Genomic DNA, 16511 nt, shown 5'->3' with positions numbered 1-16511 from the left:
CAAATCCTCAGTGCAAAAGCTGAAATTAAAACTGCAGTACGTTGCTCTACACTATTATGGTCGTTTGCAGCCTTAGGGCTTCTCTAGTTCATGCTTTGGAATATGAGGTTTCTTTATGACTGTGTCTGCATGGTTTGCTCACATAGTTGCTACAACTGCACATGCAAATGACCAGCTGGATGTCTAATTTATTCATTTCCATGCTAGGTTATTGTCTGTCTGTGTGTGTGTAATTGCAGTAATTGAACAGATTATGCCTGTGCGTTTTTGTATGCACATATATAAAAATGTGCTAAAGAAACCGTCTCTTCATGCTGATGAACTGACTTACCCTCTCTGTGCCTATCGCTTCTTGGTCATGTGGCAGCACATACTTGTGTGAGACCCTTTGCCAGGCTTCATCTGTGTTGCCTGCAGGTCTGGCTCAATTCAGTCTACTCACTCGACAAACACCACATGAACTCCAAGGTGACCATTCCCACTAGGATCATTGGCTCCTTGGCTTGGTGGGCAAACCCCGACAAGGTACAAGTTGGAGTTCCCTTTTCCACTCCACTCCCAGTGTCACCATGGTAATGGAGGTGTCCCTTCTGGGGTGGGGCACCCATCTGAACAGTCATACTGCGCAGGGCACATAGCCCATGCAGGAGGCAGGCTACATATCAACATCCTGGAGCTGCAGACAATCTCCTTTGCATGCAAGGCCTTCCTCACACTCCTTGTCTCCCTTCACATCCAAGTGATGTCAGACAATATCACTGCCGTGGTCTACCCAAATAAACAGGGAGGAGCAACTTCTCCTTTATCTGGAGGGAGTCGGGCTTTTGAACTGGTGCATCGGGCACATCACCGCCATCCAGGCAGCATTCAGTGTGGGTATTCACAACTACTTAGTAGGCGACCTCAGCCGCCATTTCTCGGCGGACCACGAGTGGGGAAATCCATGACTCCATTCTGACCAACATCTTCACGCGGTGGGGCACACCTCTGTGGGACTGCCTTGCTTTGCAAACAAACAAAAACCTCCCCCTACATTCCAGGGGAGCCATAGATCATGACTCCCAAGGTGGCACTTTCCTAGTCTCCTGGACAAGTGGTTTCGGATATGCCTTTCCTCCCATCCCACCGGTGCTGAGAAAGACATGTCGTGACAGGACCAGTGTCATTCTTCAAGCTTCTTGTTGGCCCAGGCAGTTTTGGTTCCCAGAGCTTCTGTCGCTGTCAACCCACCCTCCAGTCAGGATCCACCCCTCCCAGATCTCCTCATGCAGGACAAGGGCAGGGTCAAACACCCCGATCGGAGCTTGCATGCCGTGGTGTTTGGTGGACATTGGAAGTTGATTGCTCTTGTTCTCCTCTGTCCAGTGTATCCTTACCCAGAGTAGGAAAGAATTGACCAGAACCTGTTGTTCGGCTAAATGAAAACGCTTCTCTGCCTGACTACAGCACAGTCAGCCTTAGCCAGTCCCTCCAAGCATCCTGATTGTTTTAGACTGCTTCCTGTCTCTGAACAAGTCCAGTCTCTCAGTCAGCTTGTTACGAGTCCACCTCATAGCCACTCATGCCTTCCTCCCACTAGTAAACAGGCACTCTGTCTTCACCCACTCAGCTATGACTCAGTTCATGAATGACCTCACCAGAGCCTTCCTGCCAGTCATTAAATCCACACCACTATGGGATCTTCATCTTGTGCTATCAAAACTTACTAGGCTTCTGTTTTATCCCTTAGTGATGTGTTCCACATCCCACATATCCATAAAGGTGGCACTTCTAGTGGCCATCTCTTGAGCTAGGAGGGTCAGCGAACTGAGAGCCATCACGGCAGAACTTCCTTTCACAGTATTTCACAAAGACAAAAGTATCCCTTTGCCATCACCCTAAATTTCTACCCAAGGTTGTGTCTGAATTCCCCCTTAACTGGTGTATTTAGTTACTTGTCTTTTTTCCCAATTCCCGCACTTCTCCCAAAGAGAAGGGACTTCACTCCCTCAAAATCAGGTGGGGACCAGCCTTTTTCCTGTGAAGAACCAAACCCATCAGAAGCTCCTCTTCATCGCAGAGAGATCCCATGGCCAAGCTATCGCCTCTCAAAGGATTTATAAGTGGATTTCAGGTTGCATTATCGAGTGCTACAGGCTGGCTAGCTCACATCCTGCTTCCTGGTAGTATAACAGCCCACTCCACAAGATCACAGACTCCCTGCCCAAGGTCCTGCTGTAGGACGTATGCAGCACAGCCACCTGAGCTTCATACATGTTTGCTAGACACTCTGTACTGGTCCAGGTCTCTGCGGCGGATGCAATGGTGAGAATTGCAACTGCAAACATCTTTGCAGCCGAACTCCTGGCACCCACTTCCAGTCTGAGTACTGCTTGCCAATCACACACATGTGGAATACGCTTAGGGACCAGCACTTGAAGAAGAAATGGAGGTTACTGTGGTCCCTGTCTGTATTCCACTACCTGATCTCCACCCCCTCTGCTTCGGATCTGGCTGGATTCGTAGTAAGAGGAACTGAGAGGAACCTGCACTGCCTCTTATACCCTTGCTTGGGAGCACAAGCTGTACTGTGCATGTGCAGGCCAACAGACACTGCTTGTTTAAAATCTCCAGACTCAGGCACCTGATGCGCATATGTACCCCATATGTGCAATACATATAGGGACCACACATCTCAAAAAACTTCCAGTTACAGTAAGTAACCTCCAGTCACCTGATGAAATTAACAGGCACCAGAGCAGCAGATTTAATACAAACAAGAGGAAATACTTTTTCTCACAACACACGATTAACCTGTGGAACTCATTGCCAAGGGATGTTGTGATGGCCAAAAGTATAACTGCGTTCCAAAAATAATTAGCTAAGCTCATGGTGGAGAGATCCATCAGTGGCTATTAGCCAAGATAGTCAGGTAACTCCATGCTCCAGGGTGACCCTAAAACTCAGATTGCCAGCGGGGAAAGACAAGAGTTGGATCTCTCCAAATTACCTTCAGAGCTCTGGCACTGGCCACTGTCAGAGGGAGGATACTGGGCAAGATGGACTGTTGGTTTGACCCCGTATGGCCGTTCTTATATGAGACACATGGACTGCATCTCTATTCCTGCAAATACTGGAGATAGTTCACATTGTCCATGGGGCTCAGCCAGGCCCCTTGCATGAGAATCTCTGCCGCCGATGGCCTAGAAAGCACCACTACTCGGCACTCCCCACCTTACCCTTTAGCATCCCTGCTTGTAAAGTGTATTTGGGGCAGGAGTGAGCCAAACCTCCATCTCCACACCCCCAGAGGATTAGTATCTGGAGTTCTGTCCCCAGAATGAGACTAGCCTCTCAGGAGCTGCAGAAAATCTGCCATGGAAATCAGTCAGCTCCAGGAAACCTGGTGTGCCAGCTCTTCTGAACAGCCTAGATTTGGCCTGAGACTTTCCACTTCTAGCATGTCAGCTCTAAATGGGGCCACAGACCCAGCTTTGTTTTACTTCCTGCTCGATTTCCTGATGGTATCAAGGTTCCTACAGCAGCACATCTATCCAGGCCTCATTTCGGACTGTATTCCTCATCTTTGATCTACCCACATTGCCTCAAGCTCTGACTGCCCAGCCCTTTGAACCATTCCCTGTGTTTTCCTCTCCATAAAGACGTGCTTCCAGGCCGCAGTCTCCTTGGCCAGAGGTCTCTGAAATAGTTGCTCTTAGAAACCTTCTTGCAAGGACAATATGCGTATTCCCAAGTAATCCCTCAGCAGGTTAACTCTTCACTGCCTTCCAGTAAATCACTCTGCCTTCGTTTCCCCCAGAGCTTCAGCACCCAAATGAAAAGGGGTTCTGTGTGCTAGATGTGAGAAGAACTGTTGAGATTCACCCTAGTAGAACTGTCCAGTAACTCATCGTCTTTATTTGTTTTCTTTCATCCCCAAATGTCTGGGCTTGAAAGCACCTGAAACATCAATAGCTAGAAGAATCAAGTGCTGCATCTCTAAAGCCTCTGTAGCTACAGACACTGATTTCATTACACAGTGCTTCTCAACCATAGCTATTCTGGAACTCTTTTTTTCATATCTTGAGTTCCCCCTCACCCCACCTCCAGACTGCCCGGAGACCCACCTTCCATCTAGCTTGGATTTCCCTGCCACTTAGCAGTGTGGGAAGGGCGAGGCAGTTTCGACACTACTACCCCCTGTGAGGACCCTCCATAACAGATGAGAACCTCACCAGCAGCCTTCTTTGGCAGGAAGATGCTCCAGGCAGCAGGCCCAAACTCGGTGAATTTTAAGGAGGGGGACGCTTATCCTTTCCTGCTGATCACTCCTTCCCTAGTCACTTTTCCTCGCTGCTCACTGAATCCCAGATGTCCAACTGAGAGGAGAGGTCACGATCCCAGAATGGAAAATTTGTTTCCTAATTTCCTTTCTAAGACTACACCTCTTCCCTAGCTCACCCCACCCAAGTTAACTTCTTTGTGTCCCTCTGTAATAATCTCTTCCTGGGGAAAGCCTTGCGGTCAAGAGTTTACCATTAGCTACAGAGAAAGTTAAGGATTTCAATGACTAAGCATTTGGAACCTAGTGGACAAATCTGAACTGCCCACCAGATTTGCAGGAAAAGAGAGATAGCCCTGTGTCTTGGCCTGAAGAAAGGAAATCATCAGGTAACTCATTTTCCATTTTCTTTAGTGATCTGTTGGTGCCACCTGAAGGAAACAGCCTCTGTTAATTAACATTCCTTGCAGATATTTTGCAGAGCGAGTAGGGGCATTACGTTTGTTCACATCTCTGTATGTAGCTGCAGTGCCAGGAAGTTTTTCACAGATTTGTGTAATTTTCTTTTCAGTGCAAGAAGAAACACACACTGGTGTGCCCAGACTTTTCCAAGACCGGCATCTGTCCAAAGGGCACCCAGTGCAAACTCCAGCATCCCCAGAGAAAGCATCACCTCAGACAGCCCAGTACCGCAGGTGACTCCAACCAGGGCAGGTCATCGCCGAAGTGGAAGAGGCTGGGAGAGGAGGCAGTGAGGTAAGGGGAGTTAAAACACTCCTGTTCTTTCTTTTGCATAAATCCCTTTAATCGGTGATTCGGGAACACCATCTGGGCTCCTCTTCATCTGCACATGGTGTGATGCGTTTACCCTGCAGTTTCAGGAATCTGGCTGTATCCTATTTCTTTGAGGTTTTTTGGCTAAACCAATTTCCTGAGTGTCGTCAATTCAAATTTGCTCTAGTACCTGAAATTCAAGCCGCGCCTTTTGAGTTCCGACCATAACAGCCCAAACTACAGATTCCAACGTCAGGACACCCCTAGCCATTTTGTCAAAGGTACCACAAGACTTCAGAGACTGCCACTTGCTCTTTAACTCTGCAGGGCTGATAGCAAAAAGCTTTGTTTGAGGTGCTGGGCTAGTGATTGTACGTCTAACAGTGCTGATAGTGCCTTATACAAGGTGTGTAACAGATTGGGACTGCTGCTATGGCAACCTCAACAGATCCTATCAGCCAAGTCGAGTCAGTGCTTGGGCGGGAGACAGCCAAGGAACAGCTACTGATTAGCAGGGGTCACTCTTCTCTCTGAGTTAGAACTGACCCTAACAGGCATTGTGCTGCTAGACTTACTGTCTTTCAGGAGAGATGTAAAACTGGCCCCCAACCACCTGTCGTTGGGAAACACCTCTGGCATTTCTGACCAGGGTCAGGAGTATTCGCTCTGATGTCCTGGCTAATTGTTTTCTGTCCACCTGTGCTCTTGGAGCTCCAGGTGGAGGCTGTATTCTTTGCCCTCCTGTCGTCAATATGTAGAACTCCGTGAGCTGTTGAATTGTTACTGGCTTCTTCCCTGGAGCAGGGCTTTGTTTCATCGATGGGTGAAGTGCTCCCTGTGTGTCTGTGTAGTTTATATTCTCCAGTTTGGGCACATTGGCATCTTTGCCTGGATGGTGCCCTAGAGATGTTCCTGCCCTGAGCAGAGATGGTGAGTCCTGCCCAGCTGTCCAGTACTTTCTTCATGTGCATCGGAGTCTCTGGGCTCCTGAAGTTCAAAACTGTCCCTGGTTTAGGACCCAGGCCAAGTTTGTGCTGAAGTGAAGTCCTGTGTGTTAACCCAATGCACCCACCATGCCACCCCTTTTACCACACACCCATTGCAGCCCACTTCTTCCTGAAGGGGCAGGGTGACCAGCTCAGCTTCACTTTCCTCTTGTCACCAGTCTGTCTGATGCATGTGGGTGTACCGAAATCCCTGCTCCTGCTGTGAAGGTGCCAAACGCCAACTCGGTGCTGACAGCATCTCCCCACTGTCAAGCAAGTTCCCCTCTCTTGGGGGCAGCAGGACAGCTGTGCCCTCTGAATCTAGCTCTGGGGCATTCTCACATCTGGGCTCATTTGCAGCAGTATTTGGAGGCCTCTTCTTTCCCCGTGGGAAATCTCACGCTGTCAGACCAAACCCACTGCCACCTTTATTGTTAGGGACGAAGGAAAATGAGCTCCACAGCCTGTTCCCTGTCCCTCGGGCACGTTGATCCTATCACAGAGCTGTCTACGTTTGGCAGTGTTGTCAGCCCCTGCTCCGGAGCATTCCAGTGGGTTATTGTAGGCCAGGGCTGAAATGCAGTGGCAGGGCTGTATGGACTGGAGCCATGCGCCGTCTGGCTCTGTCCGGTGCTTGTAGTCCTCTGGTTTCAAATGCACTTAATTCGCTCCATGTTTTAAAAAAAAAAAAAAAAAAAAAAAAAAAGCATCACCCACAGCCTGGGACTGGATGAAAGAACTTGTCAAAAGAAAAGCAGTTTGACCTCTCTGATCTGGAGTGGTAACGAGTTGCTGTGTCCCTGCTGGAGCTCGTCAGCTTTCTCCATAGTCTACAGGCGGGGCTATGGAGTGACAGGAAGCACCCCATCCCCTGCCACAGGGGCCGAAGGTTGTGGAATCACAGGCCTGTCTTTGATTCTTGTCACATTAGTACTTGAGCAACTTCCAAAAATGAATAGATGTATTGACTTCCTCCTGGGAGGCAGGGAAGTATTATTATACGGTTGGAGAAACTGAGCCACAGAAAGGGGAAGAGACTTACCCAAGGTCATGCAGGAAATCTGTGGCAGAGCTGGGGACTGACCTCAGAACTCCCAGTTCTCATAACTACAAGATTATTCTTCCTCTCCGAGTCTCGTTTGGCACTCCTGCCTGCTTGGGAAGTAGTAGACATGTGACTCGAACCCAGCTCTCCTGTGTGTGAGTGCAGAACATGAGCATTAGATCCTGATCACTCCACGTTCTAAGTTAAGGCAAGGGAAAGAGAACAATCAGAGATCTGGGGCAACTGCGTGCCTCCCTCCTACCCATGCAGAGGCAGCTGTTAGAGGAGGCCAAGGTGGAGAAGGACGTGGAAATATAATAGGTGTGCAGAATGTCTTTGCTGTTGTGCTGGGTACTTTGTTAATCACATCAGCAACTATCAGCATAAAATGACTGTCTGAATCTGGTAGAGGTCATTGTCCTATGTGCCCTTGGGGGGGTCTATTGATTATTCAATTTTCATAATGCTGTGTGGCTGCAAGTTACCTAACTGGGCAATCCACCAAACCTGGCACCCAGAGCTATCTCCAGTGTTGTTAACTCCCAGCATTGTAATAGAGAGAAGAATTGTTAACGCTTTGTCAGCCGGGGACTGGACAATCGGTACGATGCTGAATAACTCCACCCCAATGTAGGAGCTCCGGAATCAGCCACAGCCAGGAAACTGGCCTTGTTTTTGAATTGCTCAGATGCCGGGAGTTGGCTGGCTGGTAGCCAGGGGTGGTGGCTAAAGCACTTGCCTTTCCTTCCAGGGGAAAAGGTTTGTGTTGAGATGGAGGGCATACAAGTTTGGGGGGCTTGTCTCTGTATCAGGGCCAGCTCCAGGCACCAGCTCAGCAAGCAGGTGCTTGGGGCGGCCAAGGGGAAGGGGCGGCATGTTGGGCTCTTCGGCTGCAATTTGATGGTAGATCCCTCGGTCCCTCTCGGAGGGAAGGACCTGCCCTGAATTGCCGCCGAAGAAGAAAGCGTCGTGGTGGAGCTACCACTGAATTGCTGCAATCGCTGGTTTTTTGTTTGTTTGTTTGTTTGTTGTTTCTTTTCCCGCCCTTTGGGGTGGCAAAAACCTGGAGCCGGCCCTGCTCTGTACCATCATTGGACATGAATCCACATCACAATGCCCATCCCACTGTTGGGCACGGGTTAGCAGCCTCCGCTCAGGAGATTGACCCAATGTGAAGAATGAGCTTCTTACCTCTATGGGAAACGGTCTCGTCAGACCAGAACTGAGGTCAGCTGTAAGCCAGTCTGAGGAAGCTTATATGGGCCTGTGGTGCAAAGGACAATATTGTTTCCTTGCCGTCCTCCTTCGAGCTGTCTGTATCCATCTCTGGTCTCATGTTTAGACTGTAAGCTCTTTGGAGAGGGTCAGTCTTTCTACTCTGTGTATGCACAGCGTCTGGCACGGTGGGCTCCTCGACGCTGTGGTAGTAACAAAGAAGAAGAGACGGAGGATTATCGGCAGTGAGACCTCAAAGTGGAACCCTCTGTTCCCGAAGCAATGGCATCTTCCTAGGACTGATCCTCACCTAGGGACCTGGGCCAGGAAAGTAGAGGGCAGGGCAAGAAGCACGCACAAGAAACCAGTCATGCCAGAAACAAAGGAGGCTATGAGAATATTGCCTTTAAGGCAAACTCAGCGCTGATTAATTGCTGCGAGGTGCTTATATAACGCTAGCAGACCCGGTCGTCGGCGGGTAGGATTGAACCAGGGACCTCTGGAGCTTAGTGCATGAGCCTGTATCACATGAGCTAAAAGCCAAGGCCCTGTTGGCTAAGGCTGTAGAGCAGACTCATTTTCTCTCTCTCTCTAAGTGGTCTCTGTGCCACTAGATGGGACACAACACCACACCCAGGAGATGTGAGGGTTACACTTAGGTACCACAATATCTACACGTGTTACAGCTGCCTAGCTGCATCTGCAGCATGGGGCAAAGGGAAGGCTGGTTCAGTCAGGCTGTGTACGGGCAGACATGTGTCTGACTCGTATAAGAACGGCCACATTGGGTCACGCCAAAGGTCCATCTAGCCCAGTATCCTGTCTTCCCACAGTGGCCGGTGCCAGGTGCTTCCGAGGGGATGAACAGAACAGAACAGTTTATCAAGTGATCCATGCCATCGTCCAGTCCCAGCTCTGGCAATCAGATGTTTTAGAACAGCGTGACCATGGGGTTGCGTCCCTGACCATCTTGGCCAACAGCCATTGTTGAATCTAACCTCCCTGAACTTATCTAGTTCTTTTTTGAACCCTATTATACTTTTGGCCTCCCCGCGTCATCGTTCCAGCCATGGGTTGGCTTTACTCATTCTCCTGCCGTTTCTGGGAAGGTACTGGCACACGCACTGGGTGCAATGCTTGCCCAGCCAGTACCAGGCAAGTGATCAGAGAGAGTTGTTCTTGCCTGTAGTGTTTGCTGTGAATTCTAGGGAGTGAGGAAGTTGAAGAGTGATTCCAGAAACAGCCCCTTAGCGGTGGCTTTTTATCAATGAAGGTAGCGCTGGTGAAGATGCCGACCCAGGATGCTGACCCTTCAGGACAGAAGGGGTAGTCGCCGTGCAGGCTTCTCTGTGTAGCTGTCTGGGGAGTCCAGCTTCTAGTGGGGACAGGGCAGTGTTCAGACCCAGCCATGCCTTAGTCTCTCAGCTAGCGCTGCCCTGCAATACCCAAACTGAATGGTGCCTTTTGTGTTAGGAAGATCTACCTCCATAGGCCGTTACTGAGTCTGCGCTTGCACCCGGGCCTTAGGGATAAAGGACTCGGCCCTGGGGCTGCCTGCCCTGCATAAAGAGTCATTTTAAGGCCAAGCTAATAGATCTGACTAGACTAGAAGGGGACGGCTACAGCCCTGTTGGTAGGAATCGCTTTATCCATCACTGTCAGCAGCCTGTCGTCTGGGTCCATCAGTGCCGTGGCCCCAAACACTTCCTGGCTCCATCTCCGTTTGTATTTTTCTATTGCCGTTTGCGTCACTTCTCTGGAATGTTTTGTTAACAGCCTCCAGTGGGTACTTGGGGGCCGGCGGAGCAGACTCTCTGCGCGGGGAGAATCTTCATACGCGTGAACCCCACGAGGTAGCTAAGCAGGGAAAGAGACAAACGAGGATCAGCCCAGCACACAGAGCCTGGGCAAGGAACTCTGCCTCCCTCCAGCAGCATTTCCCTTGCACTCCCCTCATCGGGATCCTGGGCCTAGGCAGTGTGGCCTCCTCCGTAGCGGTTCCTGGCCGCAGGTCACTGACTAGTCTGCTGTGGAAGTGATGGACGCTCGCTGCTTACGGACACTAATGCTCGCTGAGGAAAGCACTAGGACGTGGACCATATGGCACAACCCTGCACTGAATCCTGGGGAAGGGACTAGATGTATTTGGTTGTTTGCCCCTGTCGTTCCGCGAGAGCCGGGATTCAGCCATCTCTATTCTGCTCTATACAGGGATTTATGCCATGCTCATTCTCCCTCCCCAAAAATCAATCCTAGTCACCTGGCTGGAGACGGGCAGAGCTGAAGCACCAGCTCTCTCTGTATCCGGCCCCAAGACATGTCCTAGCAGTACACGGCCCTTTCTTGTATGGTAGCACCAGGCAGTGAGTGTGCAGTGGGCTATGCGAAGCTATCTAGGGTGACACAGCAAGCTTGGAATGACATGCAGCTCCCGGCCCCTGGACGATTGAGGTATAAAATATTTCTTTGCTCCTTTTAGGTGGGAATGGGATGTGTAGAGCTGGCCAGCGGGGAGGAGAGCTATGCACGGCTCTTTCCATCCCCTTTTCCTGGAAAGGCCGGCAGCAGCCTCTGCCTGAGAGAGAGAAGATGCCGGGTTCAGAGAAGCTTTAAACTGCTCCAGCTTTTTTTCCCCTTTATTAGCACCATCAGTGTAGATGTCAGGCTAGGTAAAATGTCCCATTAGCCATCTGTGCACTGAGGAGTGAGCCAAGAACACTAACACAGCCAGACGTGGAACTGGAGGCCGCTCAGTCCCTTACGCACCTGGCTCACCCCCGTGCCCAATGCTCCAGCCTTGCTACCTTAACCCCACTCCCTTCCCGTTTGGCTCAGATCTGTGACCCAAACAAATGAAGGTGATGCAGCCACAAGCTCATATCTAAAGGGCGGAAACTTCCTTCAGGGGAGAATGGGGATTTTCTGGGATGTAAATAGGAGTAAGGGGATCTGGCCAGCCAGAGAGAAACTAGCAGTGGGATGGATCAGGTGAAGGGGCAGGCATGGCATCACTGAGATCATTTAAAACTGGGGAAGTGAAGCCTTTGGAAGTAGACTATCGGGGACAATCCTTGCCTGACAGCTGGAAGAGTTAATGAGTCTCTTCATCTCTATCATCTGAGTCTTATCTCACTAGAACCTATTTTACTATTCTATGTTGGCATGGCTTGCTGACTCACATGGGATTTGCTGCTGTTTTCATACTTATATGGATGTGTTTTTTAGGAGGGATGCAGCCAACCTCCAGGATGATGGGGAGATTCCCGGACCCTCCAGCGCAGAGCAGGGGGTAAAGCTTTGGAGTGACACAGACACCCCAGCATGCAGCAGACTTCAGAAGCTCCCATCTTTCATCTCTCTCCAGTCACCTACCTCTCCAAGTGCGGTGGCATGCACAGCTGACAGAGACAAGACAGGGGAGGATACAGGTACAAGGCTGTTGTTTTGTGTTGCATTCTCACAAGCTCTGGGGCTCCCTGTAGTTCATCAGCCAAAGCCGAGTGAGAGCCATGTCCCAGTTGTAACTTCTCTAGCTGCTCCTGCCCTGGGCACAGTACTGTTAGGGGCCTTATTCCTTCACCCTCTCACTTCCCTGGTCCTTCTCGCATGAACAGAGCAACAATACCCGAAGTCCAAAGGCACAAACAATTCGATGTTTATTGGGGAGAACTTCCAGCAAGCATGATTCCAGTTTCCTTCCTTAGTGTCCCCCTTCCCAGCTCTGACACCACAGAGCCTTGCCTGTGTCCCTGTTCCTGTTCCCATCCCCTGTTCCCATTCCCCCTTTAGCAAAACATGATCCCAATTCCCCCATCCCCAGCCCCTGTTCCCATTTCCCTCCCCCTTCCTGATTGACTGCAGACTATATAGTAAAACCTGAGTTTTGCTTAGCTATTCCTTAACCAATCATTTTACTGAAATTTAACTAACCAATCCTAACATATTGTAACATGGTTATTTAACCAATTATATCCCACCACCTTCATTGGTTTACACCCAACAAAATTAATTATACAGCAGACAGAAACAATTACAGAACCAGACAGAGACCATGCAAATAAACATACAAAACAATATAGAAGTGAGGATTTCACAACTACATCTATACAGACATAAGGGTTCTCAGCTGTGTCTATTGATAAGTGAGTTCTTACCAGACAGGATGCTATCAAATTAAGTTTCCTTTTAAATCTTCTAGGCTCTTCTCTTTCTCTGGAGGTGATAGGAATATCAGGGCAGGATTGTGTTCCCAATAGCACCTTATTTCAATGTGACTTGTTTGGAATGTGAGGATGTGACCAGACACTTCCCAGCTTATGGCTGCCTAACTACATCTTAACTGAAGGCCTTAGCCTGTCACAGTAAGAGAAGGCCATTACACAGACAGTGATTTTGATTCTTTCTATTATACCTCTAGAACTAGCTAAGTGATAAGAATACACCTACATTCTTAAAGTATAGGCCTTTGCAGACCGGCCTGAATATCTATATCCTAACAAGTACTCCTTCAGGGCAAGGGAAGCCCGGCTGTGTGAATTCAGTGCTCCACAAAGGGGAGAACTGGAGTAGAATTGGGATGGTGCAGTCGTGCATCCCTACACAGCTCTGCTGGTATTCTCCAGCTCTGTCAGTGCACCTTAATCCTGGCTTTGGCTCCTCCTGCTTGTCACTCCTGGGACACACACAGCTCGTCCAGTGCGCTGCAGTCCTGACCTGCAGCATCACCCATTCTATTCTAAACCAGGCCTTAGGGAGAGGATAGTATCAGCTGGAGAATTGCGGGCTAGTGTTTTGATGGGACCAAGAGTCCATTGGGCACCATCAAATAAATTTACTTGAAGCCTGAGCTGGGGTTAGAACCCATGTGTCCAGAGATGTTCCTGAGCCGGGGTTAGAACATGTGGGCACCTATAACCCATTCCACCACCCCATTCCCTCAAACAGCATGCACTGAGCTTACAGCTGCCTTTGCAGCATAACTGCTTTCTTAGGCCCCTCCCTCCCAAAATCTAGTCCTGTATGTTACCTTGAAGGACATCTCCAAACTGCAGTCCCATCTCTGTGGTCACACCATAATCAACTCCAATCAAGCATCCTTCTGTTTTAACTCCTCAGCTTCCAGTGTGTGTGAGAAGGAGAGACCGGGGTATATTAGGATTAGAGATCCGGTAGTTCAGAAAGTTGCTTAGCCCTTCGCTGTCCTTTACAAATCTCCCAGCATTGACTGTTGGGGCCAGTGCCTGCTTTGTGAAAGAGAAACAGCCACTTGTTCGGTGTGAAGCGAAGCAGTAAAACAGGAGGTGAACAAGTGGAGTCTCTTCTGGTGTTCCTGGGCCTGTATGAAATGACCAGGGTCTCAACCCAGTTCCATGTGGAACAGCATGCGTAGCACATAGACTGGCACCACCTCTTGCTGCCTGCACCTCCCGCTTCTTGGGCAAGGTCTGAATAGATCCTGGGGACTACCCATCAGGGTTTGAGGGGCACTTCCAGAGGTGAGGACAGGGCAGTGTGCTATATGACTGCCCCACGCTATCCTCACCGTTAGATAAACACAAGGCTTCAGGGCCGTCCATCATGCACCTTTCAGCTGTGTGAAATTCACTAAGAAACTTGAGACTAAACATGGTGATGAGTGGGGCTTTCAGCAGCAATTGGTTCAAATGCCAAAATCAACTTGCTGACTAACACAAGGCAGCCTCGAGGCGAAGGGGAGTGAGAGTTAAGGTCCCCCAGCTGCTGATATGGGAGCAATGCTTGGCTGGCTCCTCAGTGAATCCTGTCCATTTCTCCTCTGCTAGAAGCCTGGCCGTCATGGCATGGAGATTCAGGGTTGGCAGTGGGGTTACATTATTTTCCCCTGCCCTCCTCCCATTCCCTGGAAAAGAGAGGAACACACACATTTCTCTGGGACTAATTTCTACTTAGTCTGAACCTCTTCACAGAAAGTTTCACTATTTAGACACAGCCACACATGGCGGGGCTGGAACAATTTTTATAGTGGGGGTGCTGAGAGCCATTGACCAAACTGTAAACCCTGGATTTCAGGGTTGGCAACCTTTGGCACGTGGCCCATCGCAGTAATCCACTGGCTGGCCACAAGACGTTTTGTTCACGTTGATCAACTGCAGGCACGGCCCCTTGCAGCTCCTAGTGGCTGAGGTTCGCCATTCCCGGCCAACGGGAGCTGCGGGAAGTGGTGCGGGCCGCAGGGATGTGCTGTGAGCTGTAGGAGGCCGTGCCTGTGGACGGTCAATGTAAACAAAACATCTCGCGGCCCACCAGCGGATTACCGTGTTGGGCCATGTGCCAAAGGTTGCCGGCCCCTGCTGTATATAATGGAAACCATTTCAAGCCAGGGGGAGCAACAGTTCCGGCACCTGTTGCCACAACTGGTCTGTTGTGCTGTGAGATCAGGTGGTAGGTTAAGGGAGGCGGAGAGACTCAAAAGAAAACCAGACTTTCTTTGGAGTGAAAGATGATGGTGAGAATGCTAGGTTGAAATTGGGGGACGAGATCCCCACGAAATGCACAGAAAACCATCTGTGTGGGATCACTCCATTCAGAATGCATTCAGCCCGTTCCCCTGGCTGGGTGCACTGTCTTGGAAACAGCAGAGCAGCCAACTCCTCTGGGACTGGCAAAATCTTCCCAAGTGAGGCAGGGGATTTTGCCTTTGGGTTTTTTTAGTTCTCATTTTGTCTCCAGTAAGTCACTTGGAGATTTTTGCGATTCCTTACTCCTACTTAGTGCCCAGCTCCTCTAGAGAGAGGATCTGCTTATGCTGCTTTTGGTGTGTGACACGCAGTGCAGTACTTTAGAAGAAGAGGTGATTGGGGAGGGCACAGGGGGCCAAATATTCAAATGTCCATTTAGGACCCTAAAATTAGAGCTTGTCCAAATTTTGTTTTAAACTGAAAACTTTTTTCGATGAAAAATGCCGTTCCGTCAAAATCAAAGTGTTTTGCGAAGACAGGCTGATTTCAGTGAAATGTTTGGGGTTTTTTTCAAGAAAAAATCAAGTAAAAATATTTTTTTTTCATTTTGAACTAAAATCAAAAGCATGGTTTTTGTTTAAATTTTGAAAATTTTCATCAAAAATTAAAAATTTTCACAAGAAAAGTATGGAGATAAACTTTCTGATGGTAATAAAATTGAATTCTTTTGACCATCTCTACCCCAAATGGGAATGGCCTGCCTAATGATGGCACTTACCTGTAGGCGCCCAGGTTTGAAAATAGCCAAAGATGACACTGCTAACTCCAGGGGTATGGACATTGTCTCCAAGAAGGTCCCTCAGTTTTCTAGCGCTCTATGAAGGTCTCTAGCACCTGCTGGGGAGCGGGAGAGGGAGATAATGAGAAGGGGCCCAGAATGCAGCATAAGACAAAACCCAGGAGCCACCTCTTAACCTACTTAGACTGCAAGTTCTTTGAGACGGTGTGTGTTTGTGTGTGCACCTAGCACAATGGGGCTCTGGGTGCTCATGCAATGCCAATACCAATTCAGCCTGCGTAGAATTACTTGGCCACTGTGTCAGGGTACTGAGGGCCCCCTTTAGCATGCCATCTGCGGGGGTGGGTGGGGCATACCTAACTCAGACGTCCTTTGATCTAGGAGGAGGCAGGAGTGTAAATAATGTTCTGCCATGTTGGCTGCTTCTGTCTCTCACTCCTGCACCCTTTTCTGTAGTATCCTATCTAGGGAATGAAACCAACATTTTCCAAAGCAGGGGCTTAAAGTTAGGTATCCAAGTCCCCATACAGTGGTATCCTGCTGTTCAGAGGCACTGAGCCCCGCAGTCTCCCGTTAAGTCAGTGAGAGTTGGGTGGGGCTCGAAAGCTTTGAAAATCAGGCCGGTAGGTTATAACAAATTGGCCACGTGCTCCAGTTAGATCCCAGAGCGGGGACAGCCTGAGAAATCCCAGCAACGCGCTGCGAACTCACCCAATTCAGTAAAACACCCCCAAGGGAACTGAGTATTGAGCTGCCTCCTGAGGATGCTGGAGAACTCCACCAGTCAGCTGCTGATGGAGAAAGCCTTCTGGAGGTCACCCAATCACACCTGCCTAAAACAAGACACAGTCGGAAGGATTTATGGAGCTTGTCATGCCAAATGTGGCTGCTGGACTGGATGGCCCAAGGCTTGGGTCTGTACAAAGAGAAGGGACGCAGGGAAACAAGCCATGCCAGGAGCACAAATCCATTTCTTTAACTTTTCCTCTCTGCT

General features: G+C 49.5%; 2 protein-coding genes across 2 annotated transcripts in view; one reads left to right on the top strand and one right to left on the bottom strand.

The window, feature by feature from the left end:
- Nucleotides 1-16511, bottom strand: part of RHPN1 (rhophilin Rho GTPase binding protein 1) — a 974759-nt gene that overhangs the window by 340562 nt on the left and 617686 nt on the right. The gene's annotated exons all lie outside the window — the stretch shown is intronic.
- ZC3H3 (zinc finger CCCH-type containing 3) overlaps nt 1-16511 on the top strand; it is a 374847-nt gene that overhangs the window by 315602 nt on the left and 42734 nt on the right. The window contains exons 10-11 of the mRNA XM_050940706.1: nt 4833-5017; nt 11507-11709. Of these exons, the coding sequence (XP_050796663.1) occupies nt 4833-5017; nt 11507-11709 (388 nt within the window). The remainder of the gene's footprint in view (nt 1-4832; nt 5018-11506; nt 11710-16511) is intronic.

Source organism: Gopherus flavomarginatus, chromosome 2 (genome assembly GCF_025201925.1).
Source record: "Gopherus flavomarginatus isolate rGopFla2 chromosome 2, rGopFla2.mat.asm, whole genome shotgun sequence".
Taxonomy (NCBI): Eukaryota; Metazoa; Chordata; order Testudines; family Testudinidae; genus Gopherus; species Gopherus flavomarginatus.
Note: the sequence above shows the minus strand (reverse complement) of the source record. Positions and strands in the feature narration are given on the sequence as shown.